At 35.6% G+C, this 25,132-nt stretch overlaps 2 protein-coding genes across 21 annotated transcripts in view; one reads left to right on the top strand and one right to left on the bottom strand.

Moving 5' to 3' along the window:
- The window catches only part of CCDC102B (coiled-coil domain containing 102B), a 282,169-nt gene that overhangs the window by 48,005 nt on the left and 209,032 nt on the right, over positions 1–25,132 (top strand). For 15 of the 18 annotated variants that reach the window (XM_087869754.1, XM_087869749.1, XM_087869751.1 and 12 more), the window contains exon 1: positions 6,822–8,465. The exons of 2 other annotated variants lie outside the window; for them this stretch is intronic. The gene's annotated coding sequence lies outside the window, so the exon portion shown is untranslated. Of the gene's footprint in view, positions 1–2,001; positions 2,059–6,821; positions 8,466–25,132 lie in introns of those variants that run through there. One more of the 18 variants, XM_087869739.1, reaches the window with a different exon arrangement.
- Positions 11–25,132, bottom strand: part of TMX3 (thioredoxin related transmembrane protein 3) — a 42,673-nt gene continuing 17,551 nt past the window's right edge. For all 3 annotated transcript variants that reach the window (XM_045790246.2, XM_087869756.1, XM_045790247.2), the window contains 11 exons: positions 24,301–24,381; positions 20,571–20,670; positions 19,874–19,951; positions 17,711–17,777; positions 14,170–14,268; positions 11,764–11,821; positions 11,522–11,575; positions 10,616–10,672; positions 6,699–6,828; positions 4,782–4,850; positions 11–3,373 (listed from right to left, as the gene is read on the bottom strand). In XM_045790246.2, coding sequence (XP_045646202.1) covers positions 3,116–3,373; positions 4,782–4,850; positions 6,699–6,828; positions 10,616–10,672; positions 11,522–11,575; positions 11,764–11,821; positions 14,170–14,268; positions 17,711–17,777; positions 19,874–19,951; positions 20,571–20,670; positions 24,301–24,381 — 1,051 coding nt within the window. In that variant the 3' untranslated portion in view covers positions 11–3,115. The remainder of the gene's footprint in view (positions 3,374–4,781; positions 4,851–6,698; positions 6,829–10,615; positions 10,673–11,521; positions 11,576–11,763; positions 11,822–14,169; positions 14,269–17,710; positions 17,778–19,873; positions 19,952–20,570; positions 20,671–24,300; positions 24,382–25,132) is intronic.

Here is a 25,132-nt window from a genome sequence, read left to right as displayed (position 1 = left end):
AAACTATACATGTTTTCAATTGAAATTTATTTTAGAAAATCAAAGGTTTACAATTGGTTGCCTGAAGGCAAGACTTCATGAATTCAACAAGTTAGTAATACAGACTTTCAAAAACCTTTATAGATTTAGTCCAAAGTAGAAAATTATTTTTTGCCCACTCTTGGACTCAGACACATTCAGAAAAAATATATATTTATAAAAATAAAATGGCAAACTTAATCCCACCAATTAATTGATAGTCTTAATATCCCACCCTGGTTTATTTGAACAATATCTGCATAATAAGAACACCTAAGTAGTTTTCCCTGTCCTACTTCCATATCACATGAAGCAACAATGAAAATATGTAAATTGCTTTTTGGCAAACCCAAACCAAAAAAGCCCCTAAAGCAAAACTCAAGAAACATCAACAAAAATCCACTAAACAAAAATAATACAGTTGTTTTACTACTCACATAGTTTCTTTCAACCTCTAGACATTTGGCTCTTAATGCTGTTTCTAAGTCAGATACCGGGAAAGTACTAGGGGCAAGGAAGAAAGTAAAGATTCAGGTCTAATACACCTCAAACAAGTTTCAGGTAAAGTAGCTGGAGAAATATTAATGTGTATGATGAAGAAAACAAAAAGGACTGCAAGCTATAATGAGGTGCATAGCTTGATAAAAACATGTACTTTCTTTCTCTGAAATATAATTAAATATTGTCTGAGCACTAGATTCAGCAACAGCAAGCTATCTGGAATTCTGAATTTTATGATTTAGAAATAGAATTTTATTGCAACTGAAAGAAAAGGCAAAACTTCAACTTACTGAAGGATACTCTCATTAATATGTAGCCATAAGATGACCCACCAGTGAATTAGGACATCTATATTCTACTACTAGATTCATTAAGAAATTAACTTTGGGAGTAGTTTTTCCTGAAATGAAAATAGCATTCCTAGTTAAGTGCTAATACCATATTAAAGGGAAAAGCATACTAGTGAACAAAAATTTTAAATTTGTTTTGTGAGAAGTCTAATAACATCCTAAAGTAGAAACAAATAAAGCAAAATTCAATGCGAAAAGAAAGAAAATTATTCACTTATAAACCATCTACACATTCTGTTTTCCTAACAGACACACTTTGGAAACACAAATAGAATATAGGGCAACACAGAGAGCTGTGAAAAAGGTAACAGAGACCTAAGGCATTAACTTATTGACAAGCAAATCTCAGAATACAAAGATAGCTGGACTTTTGTTTGTTGATACATACTGAGCTTTTACTTTTCTTCCTCTAATGAGGTCTTTCATTTATAAGTGATAACTGACAAGGCCAAAAATGTGCAGATGACGGACATCTGATAATGATAAACATGAACAAGAAAACCATGGCATTTTCTGTAATTTTCTACTGTCCCTGGAGGAGACTAAGCTTTACTTTCCTTACTAGATTAGACTCAAGGGAGGCACTGTACTCACCTAAGCTTCTCTCACTGCTGCAAAACAAGCTTGACCACGGGAACATTAATATTTATCCTCCAAAAGAACCCCTCATTACTCTTTGGAGACGAATCTACTTGTTAAATTAATAGCGTTTAATTATGATATGCTAAAAGAGCACATGGATACAATAAAACAATTGCTAGTAACTTCTTAGTTCTTGGATACAAGCTTCAGTTTAGCTGTGATCAGCATGGCATCAGAAGTAACCAACAGCTGCCTTGAGGACGAAAGCCCTACACAACTTCAATATCAGGACCATGAGTTGCATATTTTTACAGTGATTAATCATTTTTCAGTGATTAATCAAAATCATTCTAATCATCACCCAATGTGCTCGCTTCAGCAGCACATATACTAATCATCACCCAAAATATGGTCATCTAGTAAAAATCCTAAACTTAGCTAAAAGGAAGGACGCAAAAATAACCTACAATAAACACACCATAATGTTGCTAAAAACAAGGCCAATTTTTATACATTACTGGGATAGAATTCCTATATTATATCATTATAGAAAGAAGATGGGAGGTCATTGGCTGAAATGGGAGTCAGAACTGAGAGGCTGGAGAAGGTAAGTGGCAGATCTCTTAATTACTGGATTATCATAAATTTTGTGGACAGGCTGATTATGTCACTCATTACTCATTATGAACATACACATGCCCATAATATTACATAACAGACATATGTCAAATTTTATATATGTATATGTAAATATATTGTGTGTGTGTGTACACACATATATACACACAGATACACGCATAAGTTACCATACCATAAACATAAAAAATATGATATATATTACTTTTTAAAAAGCAGCAGGAGCTTTTTCTCAAAGGAAATTTTTAGAAGAAATTCCAATATATAAAACAGAGACCCTCCCCTTTCTACAGTGACCACTGAGACACCTGCTAAAAGCATGTCCCAGGGCATGGTTTGAAATCAGTGTTCCAATCAAATCCATTATTTTCCAAAGATCAAACATAAGACTCTTTTTTTCCCCACTATATAGACCCATATGAAATTTTCATAATGTAACTGAGTATAAAGTTAAAAAGGAATATTTCCTCTCCTTTAAAAATAACTAAAAATAAAATTGCTATGCTATATAAAACCAAATTATTTTTAAGTCATAATCTTAATTTCATCCATGGAAAAAGTTGTTAGTTCTCCTTAAAGTGCCTAAATTTTAAAGACTTCATTTTCCCCATGTAAATCTTATCTAAAATATATGAGGAGAATGAATGGTAGGAGGTGAAGGTATTGTTTTTCTTTATCAAGCATGTATCTTCTACCTGATTGACCCATTTAAATATTCTGCCGAAGAATCTTAATTGTGTCACAGAATACTCAGATAGAGAAACATGCAAGAACTGATCTGCTATATAACATCTATAAGGTGAACTCTGATGGAGTGTCTTGATTTTTTTTTTTAGGACAAACATTTCATCTCTTCGCTCCAAACATTTCCCCATTTATGAAGGACTACTTTAATCCATGCAAGTTGATATTAGCAAAATACAAATAACATATTCTCTTTTGTAAAGATCATGATTAAATGTCTAAGTTCAATAAATAGGTTCTTTAATAATTTGAAATCCTATCAAATATTCTACACTACCAAAGTTTCAATCTTTTTTCTTTTCTAATACATCTTTGGGTCCTTGCACTGTCGGCACTAGGGTGACTCCACTCCTTGGCTCCTGTTCTTTGCTTTCTTCTGTTGGTTCTTGGCTTTCAATTTCACTTTTGGATACTTCATATCGTTCTTCTATATAACCTCCATCGGTGTCAGCTGTGTAGATGCCATAGCACATGATACTGATGACCCCCAGTGGGAGGCCAAAGAGAAAGCAGCCCATAAGTGGAGAGCTCTTGAAGATAGACTGTGGGAAGAAAATCACAATTCAGTTCTCCTCCTATGTATTCTGGTATAAAATACATGAACGATTTTAGAACCACTGCAAATTTCTTCCTCTTGCTACCATTCAACTTGCTTTTAGTTCCAATGACTCAATGTCAGTATTTCTGCAGTAGCTACCATGTTGAAGACACCATAAGAGAGCGAAATTTTACGTGTGTGTGTGTGTGTGTGGAACCAGCTACCAGCAGCAGAAAAAGGCACCAAATACTTTATAACCTTTTCTAAAGACATTTATTTTCCTCACATTAACCACAAAGGTCTCTTTGGAGATGGCACCTATGTGCCCAACAGCGTCGGCGTTGTAGCCCTGACTCCAGGAACCTGCTCACTGAGAACCTGCTCACTTACCGTAAAGAAGGCGCATCCACATTCCTCTTCACATGACCTCTTACATAGTTTTTACTTCCTGGTTAGTAGTAAAGCCACATTAACTTAATTTCCCTCAGTTTATACACGATCTCCTTAGTTCTCAGAAAAGTAAAAGCAGTTTTACTGCATAGGTTTTGCAACCCTACTCTGCTCTGTGGCTTACGGCTGTAACATGAGAGCTACGTAGGCACGTTCAGAGGACGGCAAGGTCACTTTGGATTGAGGTAATGGAAGAAGGCTTCCCGGAATAAAGGTGTTTTGATGCAGAAATTTAAGTGTGAGTAAGAATGAGGCAGTGTGAGCACTAGCAACAAGCACCAGGGAAGCTTCGGCAGAATTCAGAAAATAATGGGACCATCTGAGATGCAGAGTATTCGCACGTGGGTCACTGGAAAAGGGAAGGAAAGTGACCCAAATGGACTATTTTAGTCATATTCATTGTCTGGCGGTACGCAGAATGGATGGGAGATGGGGCAAGAGGAAGTGAGGAAACCATGTGGAAGTTAGAGCAGCAGCGGGACACAGGGTCGTAAGGGCCGATTTTGAGGATTTCTACTTTGACGACTGCTTCTGGCCTTAATGAAGACACCCATGGAGTAAGTAGCTCAAGAAGAGAACCAGAACTAAGTTTAAGGCTCCAACAAATCTAGGAATGCCTCTGCTGTCAAGCTGACCGAGAGCTGAAGCAGATTCAGATCCAGTGACTGAAAAGGGCAAAAGGAGAAGAGACTCTGAAAAACACTTTTAAGTCATGTCACTGAGGTAACGGATTCTGAACTCCAGTTAACTCACCAATCACACAGAAATGAGTAATCAGAGAAACTTAATTCCCACCTGAAGAATGTATTTTCTTAATGTAAATATGGACTAGTTCTTATCTTTTAAATTAAAGATGCATTTTTACCTAATCCTTTGAAATTTCACCTCCATTAGACATAAAACAACTATACACCCACATATTCTCAATTATCAATGACACTAAGCAAACTGTCACAACTCACCACAACAGTAGATTTGGCATCAAATACTATTCTTTTCAATCTCTGCAAAATGCTATCACCTCCTTGGGCCTAAGTTTAACAGGAAAAAAAGCAAAAAAAAAAAAAAAAAAAAAAAAAAAAATCAAATTGTTATTTAAGTACCATGACTTCATTTTTCTGTTATATAATCTTACCACTGCAGGTCAAGGGTTGACTCCAGGAGATGACAAAAAGTGCCTGAAAGAGCCATGCAGTACATATTTACTGTTTTTCTGTCTCACCTGCTTTCTCATGTGAACACACTCGGATTCTCTTGTGAGGAATTCAGTCCCCCTTCATACTCCAAGCAGCCCGGCTGAGGCTGACCCAGCCGTCCAGGCCTGCCTAATTTCAGAGTTCAGCTGAGCCTGTTAAACTCAAGTTGCTGCAGGATATCTTTGCTACTGTGTAGGGAGAGTCTCCCTAAGAATGAAGCCCCACCCCCCCACACAACCACCCCTACCCCACCCAAAAGTGCTGAAAGGCAGAGAGAAAAATTCCTGATGAAAATCTATCAAATCCCTGCATTTGGCCGTCCCTGAAGTCTGGCTCATTGCCTGAATTTCCAAACTATGTGAGGCTCTCTTTGTTGCCGAACAGTTTGAACATGGTTTCACTAACTTACACATAGAAGAGTTCTCCCTCAGAGAGGTGAGTTTCATTTCAGTAAGTATTACTTTCACAAATATGAGATTCCTACTAAGCAATTGTTTCCAACAAAGAAATGCTTGTTATTCTGTGAGCCAACTTTCAAATAAAGTTTGTAAAAGCTGAAACAAAACCTCACAAAATAGTAACTTAACTTCATAAAAGCCTAGAAGTCTCATATCTTTTCTACTTTATTCTAGTCTGTTGAAGTAAGAAGCATGCTGGTCACAATGTGATGTAACTTCATGGCCCCGTAATGTGGATCGCAACCCACAGTCTGAATTACACTGCAGTAAGATGGGAAGTTAAGACTATCCCTTCATTATTTCTTTTTTTAAAATTTAAATTCAATTAGCCAATACATAGTACATCATTAATTTTTGATGTAGTGTTCACTAATTCAATAGTTGTGTATAACACCCAGTGCTCATCACATCATGTGCCATCCTTAATACCCATTACCCGGTCACCACATCCCCCCATCTACCTCCCTTTCCGCAACCTTCAGTTTGTTTCCTGGAGTCAAGAGCATCTCATGGTTTGTCTCCCTCTCCAGTTTCTTCCCATTCAGTTTTCCCTCCCTTCCTGTATGGTCCTCTGTGCTATTTCTTATATTCCACATATGAGTTAAACCATATGATAATTGTCTTTCTCTGCTTGATTTATTTCACTAACATAATACCTTCCAGTTCCATCCATGTCGATGTAAATGGTAGGTATTCATCCTTTCTCCATTCATTATTTCTGAGAAATATTTTATATGATTGGATTTGAAACTCTCCACTGAGGCTCCGATTCTCAGTACATTTCCTTATCTCTTAAGAAACAGTGGTTTTACTCACAGGTTTTCTTAGAAAAGCAATCTGAATAACTTAATCCAATTAGACTCTTGAACCCAGAAACGTTAAGGGCCAGGAAGGTTCACTACTGGGATAGCTGGGCACACTGCAGACCTCTCAGCATCCAAGCCCAACTCCAAACGGCAATGACACCTCCCACTCACTGTGACAACCAAAAATGTCTTCCAAATAACCCTGAAAGAGACATTTCCACCCATGAGCAGCCTCTTCCATAGAAGAACCTTCTATGTCTCTGAGAATGTGGCTCCGTGATGTGAGAGAAGCAAGGTGGGGAGGACTGCCCCTCACCCCAGGTGATGACTCTTCCTTTCAGAATCAGAGGAAAAGAAGAAAGCTTGTTTCTCCTCGACCTCCTCCCATTGTCCCTCTGAAATGGAAGTGAACGACTCACCTCTACTGTGCCATCCAAGATGTTATTAATGAACTGCACCATGTCCTCGGCATTCTTAATCTGTCTGTCTAGTAAGAAGTACTGTTGGTTTGAAGTATTCAGTACAACCACAGTTGGGACTTTCAGTTCACTGAAAACAAAAAAACAAAGAAATCAAAATACACATTAAACACAGAGATAACAAATATTCTGATATTCGTTTATATTATATCTAAGTAACTATAATCACAAAAGGAGGAAGCCTTATTAATAGCTCTGCCTCCCCATGCCTACATGAAGAAAACTTCAAATTGTGCATCAGTTTAAAAAATAGCTAAATTAAGATTATATGAAAAACATTTTAGGGCACCTGGGTGGCTCAGTCAGTTAAGCGTCTGACTCTTGATTTCAGCTCAGGTCATGATCTCTGGGTCGTGAGATCGAGCCCCGTATTGGGCACCACACTCAGAGGGGAGACGCCTAGAGATTCTCTCCCTCTGCCCCTCCTCCACCCTCCCTCCCACTTGCTCTCTCTTAAAAAAAAAAAAAAAGGGCGGGAAAGAAAACATTCCTTTTTTTTTTTTTTTTTAAAGATTTTATTTATTTATGTGACAGACAGCCAGCGAGAGAGGGAACACAGCAGGGAAGTGGGAGAGGAAGAAGCAGGCTCCCAGTGGAGGAGCCCGATGTGGGTCTTGATCCCCGAACGCCGGGATCACGCCCTGAGCCGAAGGCAGACGCTTAACGACTGCGCTACCTAGGTGCCCCGAAAGAAAACATTCTAATATATAATATCAGACAGCTGAGTATTTATGATTAAACTAAAAATTATTATGTATGAAGTACCAATTTCTGGGCAATCTTATTCCTTGCCATCCAAATCCCACCAGTGTTGGGCACACACAACTCAGTTAAGTGGCACTGAGGAAACAAGATAGGAAAGAGCAGGGTCTCTGGAGTTACACTGCTTATGTTCAAGCCTGGGGCTTTCCCATAATTCGGTTTTTAAGCTTCATGTTTTCCATGTATAAATGAATAAAAGGTGAGTAGTGGGAGGGTACCTATTTTGTTGTAAAAATTATGTGAGAAAACTCAAGTTATATATTCAGCACAGTACCTTGTGTTCAATGAGTACTACTGCAAGTTTTCTGAGCTCCCGCTATCCCACCACATATTCCGCCGCATCCTTAGGAAGTGCGTCACTGATTCGCAGACATCAGTTTGCAGACAGAAAACGTGACTAATAGGTGTCATTTAATTGAAATAATTAATTTTTTTCCTTTCAAGGATAGGTTTTGGCATGATCATAAAAGGAAGGAAGGTGCTTAATTCTGTATGTCACCTGCACAGGGGTTTATGGTTATTGGTATGTCTATAGGAAAATACTCTGCCAAAGTACAAAACTCTGCAGCAGAAGCAGTTCACACCAATGTATGATCACCACACAAGTAATGGAGTCCAGTAGAGTGCTTTCTTGCTCCTAATTCTCTACCCTCCCCACGCAACACCCTTTTCCCAGCTAGGCAACACATGCTCATGTGACTCCGGATGCTGGGCTCAGCCGTGTGACTTGGCCAAGGGGAAGGTTAACAGACGTGACTCAAGCAGAGGCTTGAAATGTGTGTGCATGGCTAGGCTTGCCTTCCTGTGTTTCTGTGATTGCTACACGATGACTCCCCAGGGAAATATCCTTCCAGGGTCAGGACATGCAAGACTGCGCAGACCTGAATCTCAGTGGCAGTTTGGAGCCACATCTATCTGTGCCCAGTCAGCGTCAGCCAAGCCCAGGTGAGTGAGAATATATATTACAGCTTGAAGTCACTGAGTATCAGGGTAGTTGATTATCCAGTATTATTATTAGGCAACAGTTAGCTGACTATATAATTTAAAAAAAAAAATCTTAGCTTCGCTCTTGTTCATAAAAATACAAAAGACAACTTTTTGATTTACGGCAGTTTAGTTACTAGTTATAATAATGCATAAGTAGCAAAAAAAATTCTATTTTAACAGAATGGATCAGAACTTGGCCTGCCTATAAAAATACATATTATAAAAAAAGTTGAATACACAGTGGAACTAGAAACTATCTGTTGTAAAATAATTCAATTTGAATAATGATGGAAACGGAAAGTATCATTTTATCCTATTCCCTATTATATTTACAAAAACCCAAAACAAAACAATTGAACAGATTTAGGCTCTGCCAGTACCCTATTTATTTTGAGACAATGTAAAAAACATAGTGCAGCTGTATAACGATCTTACATAATATCATGTATTTGCCCTAAGTTCATACTTTAGGAATTAAACCTATTAAATTCCACTAATTTCTCTGACAATATTAATGTCACGGAAGAGCTTTGGAGTGAGAGAGATCTGGATTTGAGAACTGGATCTCTGAAACTTACTTGTTGGGCATCCTTTGGCATATTATTTAACTTCCTTGAGTTTCTTCTAAGAAATTTCAATTTCCTCATCTATATAAAATGGAAATAATAGTACTTACACCTTACTGAGTTATTGTAAAAATTAAAAAATACCTATTGACCACTCAATCCAGTGTCAGTCACAGAATTAAGTGCTCAATGAGGACTTTGTATTATTATCACATAACCATCATCATATGCTTTCTCTTCTTTCGAAAAAGAAAAAAAAAAGCAAAATATGAATAAAAAACAAACAAAACAACACAACAAGGTGTTGGTGGTAGAGATTATTGTTTTTCTCGGACCACAGCTATAGTTCAAAATTTCTGCTGTCTCACAACTCACAAAACAATCATACTCATGAAAGAATATCCATCCATCTGTACATATTCTGAATATGATCCTGGATCAAGGAATTGTTTATTGGACCCAAAGTGCTTTAGCCTCTTGCCAACAGTGAATGCTGGCTTGCCTTAAAGGACATAAGAAATGGTTCTACCGAAGTCCCTACTATATATACTGTAAAAATCCTATTAAAAATATATTTCTACTACAGAATGTCCCCTTTTGTGAGATTTATACCGTAACGATTTCTCTTAGGTTTCTACAAGGTTTGCCATACTCTTTATAACAAACAGTTATTTTTATAGGCATTCTTCTTCTGGGTAACTTCTCTTCACTACTGCCTACTCTGGCAAACATTTTCTGAACCCTTCCACCTTTGTGTGCAATGGGGTGTGGGTGGGAGCCTGTATGTTTCCAGAACCCTCTACTACAAAGACCTTTTCATACAGTTTTGCAATTACTATGTTGTCTTACACAGCAGAATACAAGCATCTAAGACAGGGACTCTACTCATTTTCTGTATCAACAATACCAAACACAGTGTGTGACATACAGTAAATACTGTATGTATACTAAATGTGTACTGCATAGAGTAGGTTCTTATTTGAAATTAATTTAGTATGATAAATGTTTTCTAATAACAACTTTTTGAAGTAACAAATCAGATTTTTATGTCATAAACATAACTGATGGAATTATTTTAAAACTGTGTCTTTTCCCTACCCTATAAAGTTATTTTTACTCTGTTAAAATAAATTCTTCTAGTATAGCAGTTAATTCTTGAATGTAAAAAGTTCCTACTTAAATTATATTTACACACTGAAACTGAACTTAAGGTAAGCTGTGTGTTAAACAGAAACTATAAAATTTATAAGTTTTGACTGCTGTTTTCTTTCCAAAATATATGGAATTTAGAGATAAATTTTTAACATGGAACTGAGAGATACATTTTTTAATATAAAGCAATATTAAAGTTCAGTGAGTTTCAAATTTAGATTTAAAAGCCAAAGTAAGATATTTGATGGGAGAATATCTGCATCAGCATAGATGAAAAGTTCACTTCTTTCCCTCAGCTAAGTAATGCTTTTAAAAGTGTCTCAGAAACAGACATTTAAAAATTGACAGAATTAACAGCAAAATAATTTAATCATTTAGAACTTTACTTACTCCATCAGCAAGGTATTTATATAGTCATTTCCATCCATATGGCCAAACTGAAAATCCCTAACCAACAACAATAACCAAAAGAAAAAAAGAGAGCACTATTAATAGATACAAAACAAGGTAAATATGTACCAAGAACTGAACTTGAGGGCTTGGTAAGCATGTGAACACTGTAAACATTTAACATACAAATCACATAAAATAAATGTAGAAAAGGGTATAATTCTACTGGCTTCTGAGATATAAATACATATGAGTAAAATTAATTAAATTCTAAGATATTTCTACTCTCTATATATTTAAAATGCAGGACAATATAAGCATTTCTAACTAAAATATGTTTAAGAAAAATGACTGATTTTGTTTACAAAAGGACTAATAAGAAGGTGCTTATACTATATAACAGGAGAAATATAGATATATATCACTGATAAATCATTAGCGAACTCAGAATAAAAAGGGAATAATTAAATAATATAACAAATTTATAGACTGTCTCTTATAGCAGCAACAAACAGAATGATTTGGCACAAAGCACCAAGATTACTTATTTTTTATATTTAGTTATTCTCCGAGTTCTCTGATGTTATAATCATCATCTGTCTGTATCTAACTTGTGATTGCTCATTTAACTTTATCTCGAATGCATAAGTACTTGTCTATGTTTCCTTACAACAAATGTATCCAAATCCCATCAAGAAGCAAGTATGATCCAAGTCATAAAGTTTTTTATTTTACTTGTATGACAACAGCAAGTCCAAACAATTCACACTGAAATGCAACATACTATAATTCACTTCAGTATCTTGATTCACCTTTGAAAGCATAAAACAGTACCACTTTTGCTTTACTATATTACAAAATCTAATTAAACAAAGATAAAGGACTGTTCCTGAAGCAAGCACCTACCTGTGGAACTGGTCTCTGTAATCTCTCGCAACTTCCTGAATAACTGATTTTAATCTGTGAAAGAATACATGAATATTTTATCTCTTCACTTCAAAAATACATTATCATTTTTCAATTATAATATCTGTCTTATCTAATACTGAGAGAAAAGTAAGATACTATATCAAGTTTATCTGAAGCCATGTACATACAGTCTGAATTAGATGGTATGTGAAGCTTAAAACTATTTCAAGACACTATACCTGGTATGTTCAATTGATGTATTTTTCTCATCAATAACTGCAATAGCCACAAGCTTTCCTGAAATTAAGAATGACATATCTAAATTCAATAGCCCTCATTACACAGACTTTTCAGTTATTATTGTAGCTGTGAATCGGATATTAGTAAATAGTTTCTAGAATTTAATTCCAATTATCCTACATGTTATGCACAGCAGAATGAATCAATGAATTAGTCCACTGGAAATGAGAGGTCCCCTCCCACCTTCCATCCCCCAAATGTAAATAACAGTAAATATTTAACAATTTATATACTCAAATTGTACTGTTTTCACAGTACCCACAAACTGACTAAAATGAGTACTTTGTCAAAATCTAAGACATTAAGAAATAAATTTTTTATTAATAAAAAAAACTTATTATTAATTCTGTGGCTCTAAAAGAATGACATATAACAAGAGAAGGATTTTTACATGCTATTCCCTTCAGTGCCATGGGTCACATCACTACTTGCCAGTAATAATACACAAAACAAAACAAGACTGACACAAATATACTTAACCCTAAACACAACATAAATGACATTCATCTCTAACATCCTCTAGCAGACAGCATGACATAATAACCAGGGTACTGGTATTGAAGTCAGAAGACCAGACGCTGCAACTCAGCGTGTGTATTCTGTTCTAGGCCAGGGGAACACCTGTGAAGCACCACCACTGATTAGCTGTGGGACAGACCCGGAGAGTGACGAACACAGAGACAGCTCTGAAGCAGTGGGAAGCACAGTCGAGTAGGGAAAACAACAGAAACATACAAAAATCATTTACAACACAGAAAAAAATGTATGGTTAACAATGAGAAGAGCTCTGAAGGAAAGGAACAGGGTGTTTATGAAAGAGTCCTACAGAGTAAACTTAAGTAGTTTGAGGGGATCAGTGAAAGATTTTCTGAGGAAGCAATGTTTGGTCCGAGTCTGATGGATGAACATGAAATAACTATACACTTCCAGGTATAAAGGTGCATTGGTGCAAGGTGCACGGCCTTTCTAAGAAACCGAGAAGTCAGTGTGGCTGGAGAAGGGAGAGTGAGGAAAGACCAGAGTGAGAGGAGACGGAGAATGAGGCGGGGCCAGAAGACACAGGGACGCCATGCCCAGGACTTCCGAGAAAGACAAGAAATGTCTGAAACCACCGAGAGCCAGGATCTCTGTGCTTGTGCAGTGGGTGGCCAGGTGGGACAGTGAGCAGGAGCAGAGCCACAGCAGTACAACCGAACAAGGACAATTATGTTGGATAGAAAAAAGGAACATTCCACAGCCAACTTCTTTCCAAATTCATCCGGGAGAGGAAACTATCTGAGTAGAGGCAGACCTGCCTATTTTAATGACCTCAAGGTCATGCTGTCTCCTATGATTACTGAACTGAAAGCAAAACTACTATATTCCTACACTGTTCCCCTTTTCCCTTCACATGGGTCTGAAAGAATCCAAAAGTAAACCCACAATCTTTGACAGTATCCACATCAACTTCCAATACGGAGCTAACACACGCCTCCCTCAGTAAGGATAAGCAAAGACAGAAATGTCACCAGACACACAACATGAATAAGCAGGCTCAGGAGCAGAACAAGTATCCTAAAAGTTTGAAAATAACAGCAGAACCTACTGGTTCTAATTTGTATTCAATAGCTTCAAAAGCAGGAAACCATGAAGAGGAAAATCTATGCACACTACTTCCCATATAAAAAACTGAACCTTCTGTAAAATTTTTCCGTTCTTTAAATCTAAAACTATATTTCCATCCCACTTATCACGAAGTTGTGAATGAAAACAAACGTGGCAGTAATATCCATGATTTATTTCTCATCTGTAATTCATTATAAATTTATAAAACACTTCCTCCTAAAACTTACGTGGTTAGCTTCTTATAATCTTGGTAGTTTACATCCACTTGAGACCCTCCAGTCAGCTTCTTATAGCTTTCACTTTTGGATCTATAAATGTATTTACCTTGCTTGTCATTTTCAATCTTGCGACTTTAAGGAACCATGCCAGTGTGGTGCCCGTATTTTCATCACAAGTAAACACAGGCCTCAAAGGTTGTGATGAGTTATATTCCAACTTCTATTACAAAACAGCTCCTAATATTGGTTATTTTTTTCATTTCCTTATTATCCAGGCTCTGTTTTTCCTGTCACTATCAGTTCTAACTAGTAAACCTTTTCTAACTTATCTTTGTTCCCCATACAAATGTTTGTTCTTTGTTAATATTAGTCTATATTCTCATGAAGAACTAGCATTCAGGTCTTAAAAAGAAAGGAGATTATGAAAGAGACCTTAAAATTCATTTCCTACAGAATCAGATTTAAGAAATCAATTAAGGAAAATTCTGCAGAGTGATGGAGAGTTGCATATACGCTTGTTACCAGTGTCTCCAAGTTCATACAAGAGGAAGCCATCCACAGTAAGGTAGTTCTGAAACCTCTCCCTGTTGATCCAAGATGACAGATCACCATCCTCGTACTCTTTAAAAATAAAACAAAGCTAATAAGTTATATGCAAATAAGAGTTTAAAATGTTTATAATGTTCTAATCTAGCAATATGTATAAAATGCCTTGACACAGAATCATAATCTTAAGTTCACAAATTTCATTTTTAGGAATCTATTTTAAGCAAACAATGAGATGTACAAAAGTATTAATGGACAGAGCAATTCTTCATTATAGCATCATTAAAAAAGCAAAAGATAAATAAATAAAGGAAATAAGTAAAATACCCTAAACAGGAAATAATTTAAATAATTATGGTGCATATTGAGGAAGACCATTTGTAGGTTTTTTAAAAATTAAGTGGTAAAGCAGGTTGTAAAACATTATTACAGTATGACTGTATGACTGTAACTTTGTAAAACAAAGAATGAAAAAAACCTGACAGAATGATTAAATGAAGGCATACACTCCTACTAAATGGTTATCCTGGGTTGATGGTTATCCTTGAATGATGGCAGTATAAGTAACTTTTTATTATAATTTCTTGCTGTTTTCTATTTCATGACATTTCTACCTCAGTTTACAACCCTTTCTCGTATGTAAAACACAGCATACACATAAAGCCATACTATTTTCGCCTTTTTCCAACATCAAATAATTTCCTTGCTAAGCAAAAAGAAAACATCTGTAATATCAAGAGAAATATTATGTCCCGATTAGATATATAATTCTGAAGTAACTGTGGACAATTACTGTAACTGCACGAAAAGAAGCTGATTTTTGTAAAAGCCTACCGATGTTTGGTTGAAGACTGGATTTTAATGATTTCTTGAAAGATGTGCTTTTTCTATCACTTGCATTGCTAAACAAAACATTTCAAGTTATCAAACCTATAAAATTAGTGACATAATGCAAATCTGAAAGTATTTATGGATTCAGACTTACAAATTAGAAAAATAAACATAGAACTAGGAGTTGAGTACTGGGGCCACAATCTCCACTCCAGGTCCAAAGCTAATGTTTTAAGATTATACAAAGTGATTTTTTTGAAACTCGGTAGAAAATGAACCATCCTCCTGAGCCCCTATCCCAAAGCTTCTAAACTTATTGACAACAATTAAGTATTAGACTAAGCATTCGAGGTAAACTCTCTGTGTTACCTAAAGCCTTCAGACAGGTTCTACATACCAACTGCTGTGCGTTAGAAAACGACGGCCTCTCCAATAGCTAAAGATACTTACCCTGTTCCTGCTGGCCACTCATGGGAGGCCACATGTGAAACATGGAGAGAAGAGGAGGGGCACTTTCTTAGCCATGATTAAAGAACAGATTTAGATCCGAACAGGTGTGATCAGGCTTGTTCCAAAAATAAACAAAATGGCTCCCTGAAGTGTTAAACTCATATTAGAACTAGAACAAGAGATCGGAAGGCTGACACTTGATTATACTATTAACTATTTTAACTTAGGGGGGAAAAACCCTCTTTAATCCTATTTCTTCATTTGTAAAATAGTAAGAATACTGATCTCAGAAGCATTGTTGTAATGATCAAATAAGACAATATAAGTGCTTATCATTCAAGGAGGGCAGTAATCAAAGAGCAAATGGATAGAATTGGTGCAGATATGCATTATTTTCCTTCTCGTATTTTCATACATGCAAGTTCCTCTTAACTTCCTTTTCAAGCCCAATATCTAATACAATAAGTATCCAGTGAGCAAATGAATGAGCAACTGAATGAACTTGTGATTTCATTATATATCTATCTCCTTCTCTAACACTCGTAGTTATCTCTTTCATAATCTCAGGATAGTAATCTATCTGCCTTACTATCTACCCTCACAGATTATGGAGAGGATAAAATGAAAACATCAAGTGAAGTCCATAATTAGTACCTGCTGCATAAAATATAACAAATGGTAGTTGTTATACTATAGCAAAAAATAAAATTCAGTCCTCATATTTATTTAAAAATAATGAAGATAGGAGATTTTAGAAATGCTTCACCTTCATGATTGTTAAAATAATTAAAATGTTCATTTTACTAAAAAAAATCAGAATATTCCTTTTATCCAATATTCTATTCATTTGGATTATTTAAGCAAATGAAAGCTTACAGCTCTCAAGTAGTCCTAGTTTCTTTTCTGTTATAAAATAACATTCTGGGGCGCCTGGGTGGCATAGCGGTTAAGCATCTGCCTTCGGCTCAGGGCGTGATCCCGGCGTTATGGGATCGAGCCCCACATCAGGCTCCTCCGCTATGAGCCTGCTTCTTCCTATCCCACTTCCCCTGCTTGTGTTCCCTCTCTCACTGGCTGTCTCTATCTCTGTCAAATAAATAAATAAAAATCTTTAAAAAAAAAATAAAAAATAAAAAAATAAAATAACATTCTAGAATATTTCTGCAATGAATACAATGTTCCTTATCTGCGCTCTCCAACATGGCAACAGAAAGCCACACAAGGGCACTGAGTGTTTCAAGTGTAGCTAGTGGAAAGAAACTGAAGCTTCTACTTTATTAAACTGTAATTTAGAAAGTTTCAAAGAATAGTATTAGGCATGACTTTGCATTCACTTTTGCTTTTGAGTGGCTGTGTGGTATCTGACAGATGTTGAGTTTCACTGTTTACTTTGAAATTTAAAATTTCTCCTGGAGCCACTGTGACTTTGCTGTACCGGACTGAGGTACCTCATTGCACAGTGTGGGAATGGTGGGAGTAGGTATCTGACAAGGCCAAGGAATTATTGTGAATTTCATTAAGTGTTATAACAGCATGTAGTTATTCTATTTTTTAAAAAAGGACATTTTGCAATGAAGCACACAGTGATGAAAAACCTCTGGGATTTGCTTTAAAATATTTCAACGAAGAAAAAAAATTGTTGAAGCAAATGTGTTAAGATCTTGGTTAACTGTCTAACCTGGGTGATGAGTATATATATAGGATTTTACTATTCTAGCATTCTCTTTATTATGATTTATGTTTGTATAATGAAAGTATTTTAAAAAACAGACCAAGTATTTACTTCAATGAAGAAATGCTGCACAACAGGTGAGCGGTTACTTCTGTCAGGGAGGCAGAGATGGAGCTATGGAAGAATACATCCTCCAGGGGCTTCACCACTACTGAAGGGGTTTTATTTCTTCACCTTTTTGTGAGTCTGAAATGTTAGATCTTCTTTTTATACAAATAATTTTGAATGTTTTAAAATAATGTACAGAAATGCATAGAGTTCATGTCTCAAAAGGCCAATGACTTGACCAAAAAAAAAAAAAAAATCATTATAGGCAGAACCCAGAAAGCACGCTAGATGAGAAAACTAAAGTTGAAGAGTAAGAAAAATCTGTCAGTCATTCAACTAATGGGAAATGTAAGCAGCAGTTGCATCTACCAAATCTTTCATCAATGCTTGCATCCTATAATAGCCACAGCATTTTAATTTTAACATGTTTTATATGGTTAAAATGTTGGAACTTACCATCATAAACAAAGTAAGTTTCATCTTTGAAAACAAGCACAGCAGGCATCTCCTTCAGTGTCACATACTGCAAAAATCAGATGTGTAAATAACTTTTACCATTAAAAAAATTTTTAATTGGTAGCTATGACTTCAAAAGTATTGAAAGATACTAGAAAAAAACCACAACAATAAAAGTGTTACAAACAGTTAAAAGGAGCACGATCAATCCCAAGGTCATCCAAGGACAGGTTTATCTCTATATGTCCCCTGGCACAGTTCCCTTTGCTACTGAGAAAACCGTGATTATTCTTAGAGCTGATAAGAGACCAAAGACATCCCAGGAAGTATAGGACGAGACACACTCTGAGGTATGGAGTGGCGGCTAAGGTAACAATCAGGACTGGTAGGTTCAAGTCCATCCCCACCGTTCCCCAGCCGTGTGACATGGAAGACCATTGCTGTCCTAGGGAGTTGGCTTCGTCCTCTGTAAATCAGGGACACCGAGTCCCCACCTCACTGCAGAGTCAGGAAAGTTAGATCTAATAACATATGTGAGAGCAGGTTTAAAATGTAAACTGGCTTTATAAATGGGATCTTACAATGGCAACTAACAATAAGAAATTATTTCAGATGGTACTTGCTTCTTATACCTGTGCTATAATTATTTCAAAATACTAAAATTATAGTAATCAGTATCCCCATGGGTGAGCCACACAGAACTATTACGTGATGTGATAATACTGAAAACTAACAACAAATAATCATTAGATAACTAATAAAATAAAAATAACCGTAACAATAAAATAGAAATATAGAGAAGGAGGAAGGCATATCCTCAGGTAATACGGAATGATCTCTTACACAACTACTAAAAAATGGTACAGCACCATGAAAATAACTATTTGAAGGGCAGCGGTAAAGCTCTTAGGTAAGGCTCTATCCTCAAGTACGCCTCTGTTCACCTGCTCTTGGCAAGTCATCCACAAAGGTGCTCTGCAAGTATTTTACAGCATCCAGTGACCCTCTCTTTCAAGGATACCCCTGAGTTGGCCATGCTGTAACATTACTATATAGATAGAACCTTGAAGACATTGATTTCCACATATTCTGAATCCCTCCTCCTCTTCCCTTGTGTTCCTTTAAGTTCATCTTATATTACAATTATTTGTCTACAGGCCATTTTTCTCCATTCACCTTTAAGTATCCTAAGGTCAGAAATTGCCTTAATTAATCTTTATGTCCCCTTAATATACTTACTAGGGTTTTCATAAATACTAGCTGTAAAGCCAAGGAAGGTTTGCATGACCAAACATTAAAATTCAAAATATGGGGGGGGGGATACAAAATCACGGGCTTTGTCGTTATTTAAGAATTCTCTATGGGAGTAAACATCCTCATATTACTCTGAAAGAACACAGATTCCCCTAGCCAACTTTTGTAGCCATTACACAGACAAAAAAGAGATGAAAAATACTGATATTTGCAGGAATAATTAAGGAATGTCTGAGGAAACTAGTTGAGAGGCCAATAACAATAAAAACAATACATAGTAACCAGAAGAATGCCCTCATAGCAGATACTGTTTGTGCCCACCCACACAGATGTTCTAGGTGCAGAGCAGCCATCCCACACTCATGTCCCCACTATCACAATGCTCCTTTACTTTTTCATCGCAGTTATATCCCTTTTACATATCTGTTTACTGAAGATGACTATCTCAGGCTGAGGACCCAAAAGATGTCACCTGCAACACTAAAACTTAGTACACTTTCTCTACCCATGAGAACGTAGGCTCCACCCTCTCAGGACTCTTATGATCTTGCTTGTCATCAACTATCCAGAACTTCACACAGTGCAGCACATGATCAGATAAGCAGCAGCTGTGAATTGATATATATATAAATACATTAATCACTCTATTACTTATAAACCAACTTCACGGTTTGAGCTATCACTTCTTACTACTGCTATTATTTTAAAGAGAAAAAAGCATCAATGTAATAAACATAGTCTCTAAATGCTATGAATCCAGTGGTATTTGCTTATTAACAATCTAGTACTGTAGTAAAGAGTTAACATGTTTACTGTTTCTACACAAATGAGAGTAAATAAATCTAATAAATAAAATCAAGTAATTTAAAAAATGAAATTAAGTCATTAAAATCCATTTTTAAACATTACCTCAGGAACCACCTCTTCTGAGGCAGAGAAGAAGTATGTATATACAATTAATTCTGAAGCAGCATCTATGTATTTCTCCTGTGAAGATACAAACACAGAAGAAGTGACTTAAATATTAAGATCAGAATTCATTCCTCATTAACCATTCAGAGCAGGTAGTATCATCCCCAGCAGCATCATTCCAATTTGATGCCGTAAGTATTTTTACATGAAAAGATGATGGAATATAAGCAACATATGTAATAAATTGTTTCTAAAGCAAAAAGGCCACTGTAACTCAATGTTTTCATACTCCTCTAAATAAAATTACATATAATATAAGCTCAATTCGTATTTCTTAATTTACTTGGATAGTTACAGGAGAGATCTGTGCATGTATGCACACATATAAACACGCACACACACAATGATCTTCAAAAAGTTTACATTCAAACTGCACTACATAGTCTCAAAGAGCCAAAAATGCTAAAAAGGAACACAAAATCAGAATAACCAGGTCAGTAACAGGAAATACCAAGGCAAGCAACATCTTTTTATTCATTTCTGTTTCAGGAAGGCAAACATAATACAGGGCATGTAAGAAAGTGTTTCATTAGAAAAATACTTAGATTGAAGTAAAATAATTCCAATAAGAGTGAAATAATTTTGAGTTTTGGGTCAAGTTTTGGCTATACAGAAAATTAAAACCATTTGATACCTTCAAAGGTGACTCTCCACCTATGTAAACAAAAAATACACGATGTCTCTTTTGCACATGTTCAAACATTTGCTGACTCGGAAGTGGCCGAATTAGAGCCCTGTTTGAAAACAAAACAAAGAGAAAACAAACTTGCATTTGAACTAAAGACAGTACATAATTTATGTCTAAAGTTACAAAGCTTTAATGTTGTATTAACTGCATTTTAAGTAATCACCCAATCCACATAAATCTAATAAAACTTTAGCCCATGACCACTAGTGTACTCACATAATGAAAACAAAGTACCCACAATTTAATCTATCAATTTAAAAAATAAGGTTTATTTTTTAGAATTTTTTATTATGTTATGTTAGTCACCATACAGTAAATCATTATTTTTTGATGTAGTGTTCCATGATTCATTGTTTGCGTATAACACCCAGTGCTCCATGCAATACGTGCCCTCCTTAATACCCATCACCAGCCTATCCCATTCACCCACCCCCCCTCCCCTCTGAAGCCCTCAGTTTGTTTCTCAGAGTCCATAGTCTCTCATGGTTCATTCCCCCTTCTGTTTAAAATACATCCCTTTAGAGAGTACCATCTTAGCCAATATTCTGACAGTCAAGAACAGAACTATAATCCATTTAGAGCCCTCAGCTAAAAACAAAAGGATCCACATGAGAATTTTTTTTTCCTTTCATAAGGTCATTCACATTAACACACTGTGAAATCCTATCCCAGGAAATTATAATACTATGCTAAGAAGATTTATGTCTATTTAAATGCTAGTTTTAAAATACCCTATAGAGGTTAAAATCTAAATGTTTCATAAGTATGTTATTCTTTTCAAAAAAATAAAATGGAAAGCGAGAGTCATAATAGTACCTAAGAACCTCATAAAAAGAAAACAAAACTCTACAAAGACTTATACTATGCAAGCATATTTCAAAGCCAAATACAGTGAGAAATAAATTACATCAAAGGTTATTATAACACAAATCACTTGCAAATGTTACTAAAACATATAACATGCAAAATGTTACTAAAAAACTAAAAAAGAGGCATGGTACTATCAGATTTTTACTCCACTAAATTTTCAAAAAGAAAAAATACAGAGTTTGCAAAGGCAAACATATTTTCAAAATGCACAATTCCTTAGATGCATTGCATCACTCCACTCTAGCCTCTGTTTTCATACTTCAGTAATTAACTGCTAAGTGATGCAACCCCAGAACTGAGTCATGAAATTTCATTTGCAACAGAGTCACCCCTAGTTACATCAGGAGAAGTCCATCTTAAGCTTAAAGTAAAACTCATTAAACATTGCCAAAACATGAAGGCCATCTAATCACAGGAAATAAAGTACATCCCATAGTAATCCCCTCATATAATATAAACTTATCTCACAATTTATTCAGAAAGCAAAGAAAATGAAATATGCAATTGATGAGAAAATAGTGAAAATTATATTAATAAGCTTTGCAAACTTGAATAAGGATCATTCCTAATTCTGCCTTTTCTCAAATAATTCAAGCTATCCAGTGCCATGCCACTCAACAAATCCATCATGATATTTCAATTTACTTTAAAGCTATTTAAAGCTATCAGTGTATCCTGTCAAACTCACAAAAAAGTGCTTATACTTTCAAAGTCAATATAGCTTAACCTACCTCGATAAATGTTCTCTTTAATAAGTTCCACATAATTACATTGAATAATTATAAGCACCAACTTTCTTTATACCCCAGCAAGATAGATGTAGATTAAAAAACAAAATCACCACATTCAAACCAACAGGAAATATTTAGAATTTGTTTTCTTAGCAATAAAATCTCAGAGATCTGTAACTCAAATAAGTATCGGGGTTCTAATTATGTCACATTCTTTTTTTTTATAATAATTTTTTATTATATTGTGTTAGTCACCATACAGTACATCCCTAGTTTTTGATGTAATGTTTGATGATTCATTAGTTGCGTATAACACCCAGTGCACCATGCAATACGTGCCCTCCTTACTACCCATCACCAGTCTATCCCATACCCCCACCCCCCTCCCCTCTGAAGCCCTCAGTTTGTTTCCCAGAGTCCATAGTCTCTCATGGTTCATTCCCCCTTCTGTTTACCTCCCCCTTTCTTCTTCCCTTTCTTCTCCTACTGATCTTCCTACTTCTTATGTTCCATAAATGAGTGAAACCATATGATAATTGTCTTTCTCTAATTATGTCACATTCTAAGCAATGTGTAGTAATACCTCACAGTTGGCATAAAGGAAAGTATTTTAGCTGTATCTAAGAAAGAATTTTCCAGTATCACAGGCCAGGGATTAAAGCCCAAGGCTGTTCAGAACAATAATATTGTGGGGTTTCTTTTAAAAACTGTGAAATTTAAGTAACAAGAAAAATAAGTTGACATAAATGAAGAAGTATAAAAGCAAATTTACAGTAAAAAAAAACTACAATTCACAAGGTTGTTAGAAGTAATCAAATTCTGAAAATGCATTAAAAAATGCACTAGCAGTGGCGCCTGGGTAGTAGCTCAGTGGGTTGAGCATCTGCATTCAGCTCAGGTCATGATCTCAGGGTCCCGGGCTCGAGCCCCACATCGGGCTCTCTGCTCAGCGGGACCCTGCTTCTCCCTCTCCCTCTGCTGCTCCCCCTGCTTGTGCTCTCTTGCTTTCTGTCAAATAAATAAATAAAATCTTTAAAAAAATAAAAAATCCACTGAGGAAAATTTTTTCTCTACAAATGAAATGAATTTAATGAGGTTAACAAATATAATACAAATCACAGTTCCTTTTGTTTCTTTAAAGTATCTCTATGCATATGCTACATATGCATAACTTTTGTCATAAATGAACAAACAGATGTTATTTAGGTTAATTCCCTAAAAAAATGTGTGTTCAATATGGTCTATTAAAATACATTTAGCTTTATTTTTATTTAATTTTTATTTAATTATTTTTGACAGAGAGAGAGCGTGCGCACACACATGTATGGTGGGGAGGGGCAGAGGGAGGGAGAGAGAATCTTAAACAGGTTCCATGCTCAGCATGGAGCCCAACGTGGGGCTCGATTTCAGGACTCCAAGATCATGACCTGAGCCAAAATCAAGAGTCGAACACTTAACCGACTGTGCCACCCAGGTGCCCCAAAATTGCATCTAATTTTAAAGTATTAGTATCTTTAAAAAAAATTATTTAAATTCAATTTAGTTAACATATAGTATATTATTAGTTTCAGGAGTAGAATTTAGTGATTCATCAGTTGCATATAACACCCAGTGCTCATTACATCCTGTGTCCTCCTTAATGCCCATCACTCAGTTACCCCACCCCCTACCCACCATCCCTTCCATCAACCCTCAGTTTGTTTCCTAGAGTTAGGAGTCTCTTATGGTTTGCCTCCTTCTTTCTGTCTTTATCTTATTTTATTTTTTCTTCCTTCCTCTATGTTCATTTGTTTTATTTCTTAAATTCCACATGAGTGAAATCATATGGTATTTGTCCTTCTCTGAGTTATTTCACTTACAATATTCTCTAGTTTCATCCATGTGGTTCCAAATGGCAAGATTTCATTCTTTTTGATGGCTGACTAACATTTGATTGCACATATATACCACCTCTTCTTTACCCATTCATCTGTGGATGGACATCTGGGCTCTTTCCATATTTTGGCTACTGTGGAAATTTTTGCTATAAAATATTAGTAATCATATAGTAAAACCCTTTCCTAATAAAAACTTACCCAGACACTCTGTGAGCAAACTCAATAATATCATCTTTAGTTCGTGGTCCTCTATAATTATATGCCAAATCCCCCTTTAATCTTAAAAAGAAAAGAAAAAGGATAAAAGCTTAGATTATTTCAACTGTTTTAACAGTTAATGCAAATTACAGTAATACAAAATTATAGTATATAAAACAGTAAATGCAGAATTGTTTCAGAAGTAGCATAACCATGTGAAATACAGTAGGCAACTGGCCAAGGGGACCAACAACTCAAAATATAAAGAAAAAGGCTGTATTTATTAAAATTACTTGAAAATAGTTTGCTTTGTATCTAATAGTTGCATTGTGTCTATGCTTCTGAAAAGTGCATAATCTACACATTCATGGTCAAGAGCTTGTCAAAGCATCATAATTCTATCTTCTCTAGTTAAAAAAATGATAGAGAATTAATAGTATTTTGGTAGAGGGAAAACAAATTTTAAGCAACACAACATCACAGGAACTTGAAAGATGCTCCAAGATTACAGAGTAAAACAAGGCATAAAACACCCATTCTATAAAATTACGATAATTTCCCAAAAGCCTGTCAATGATGTGTCCAACTGACATTTAAAAAAAATGTGAAAGCACAACAGAACATCTATAATTAAACAAAAAAGAACAGAAAGGATAATTCATTTAATACAAGTAAAAGAGGCTTAACAACATTTTTTAAAAGTAGGGGAATGAAGAAAGTCAACACAAAACCCAAGAAATAAAAAATTAAAATCAGTTAAATTTTGAAATTTGAGATTTTAAAACACTGAAATAAAACTTATTATAAAAATAAGTTTAAAAATAATTCCTCA

Source organism: Ursus americanus, chromosome 19 (assembly GCF_024610735.1).
Source record: "Ursus americanus isolate L20-20 chromosome 19, mUrsAme1.1.p, whole genome shotgun sequence".
Lineage (NCBI taxonomy): Eukaryota > Metazoa > Chordata > Mammalia > Carnivora > Ursidae > Ursus > Ursus americanus.
Note: the sequence above shows the minus strand (reverse complement) of the source record. Positions and strands in the feature narration are given on the sequence as shown.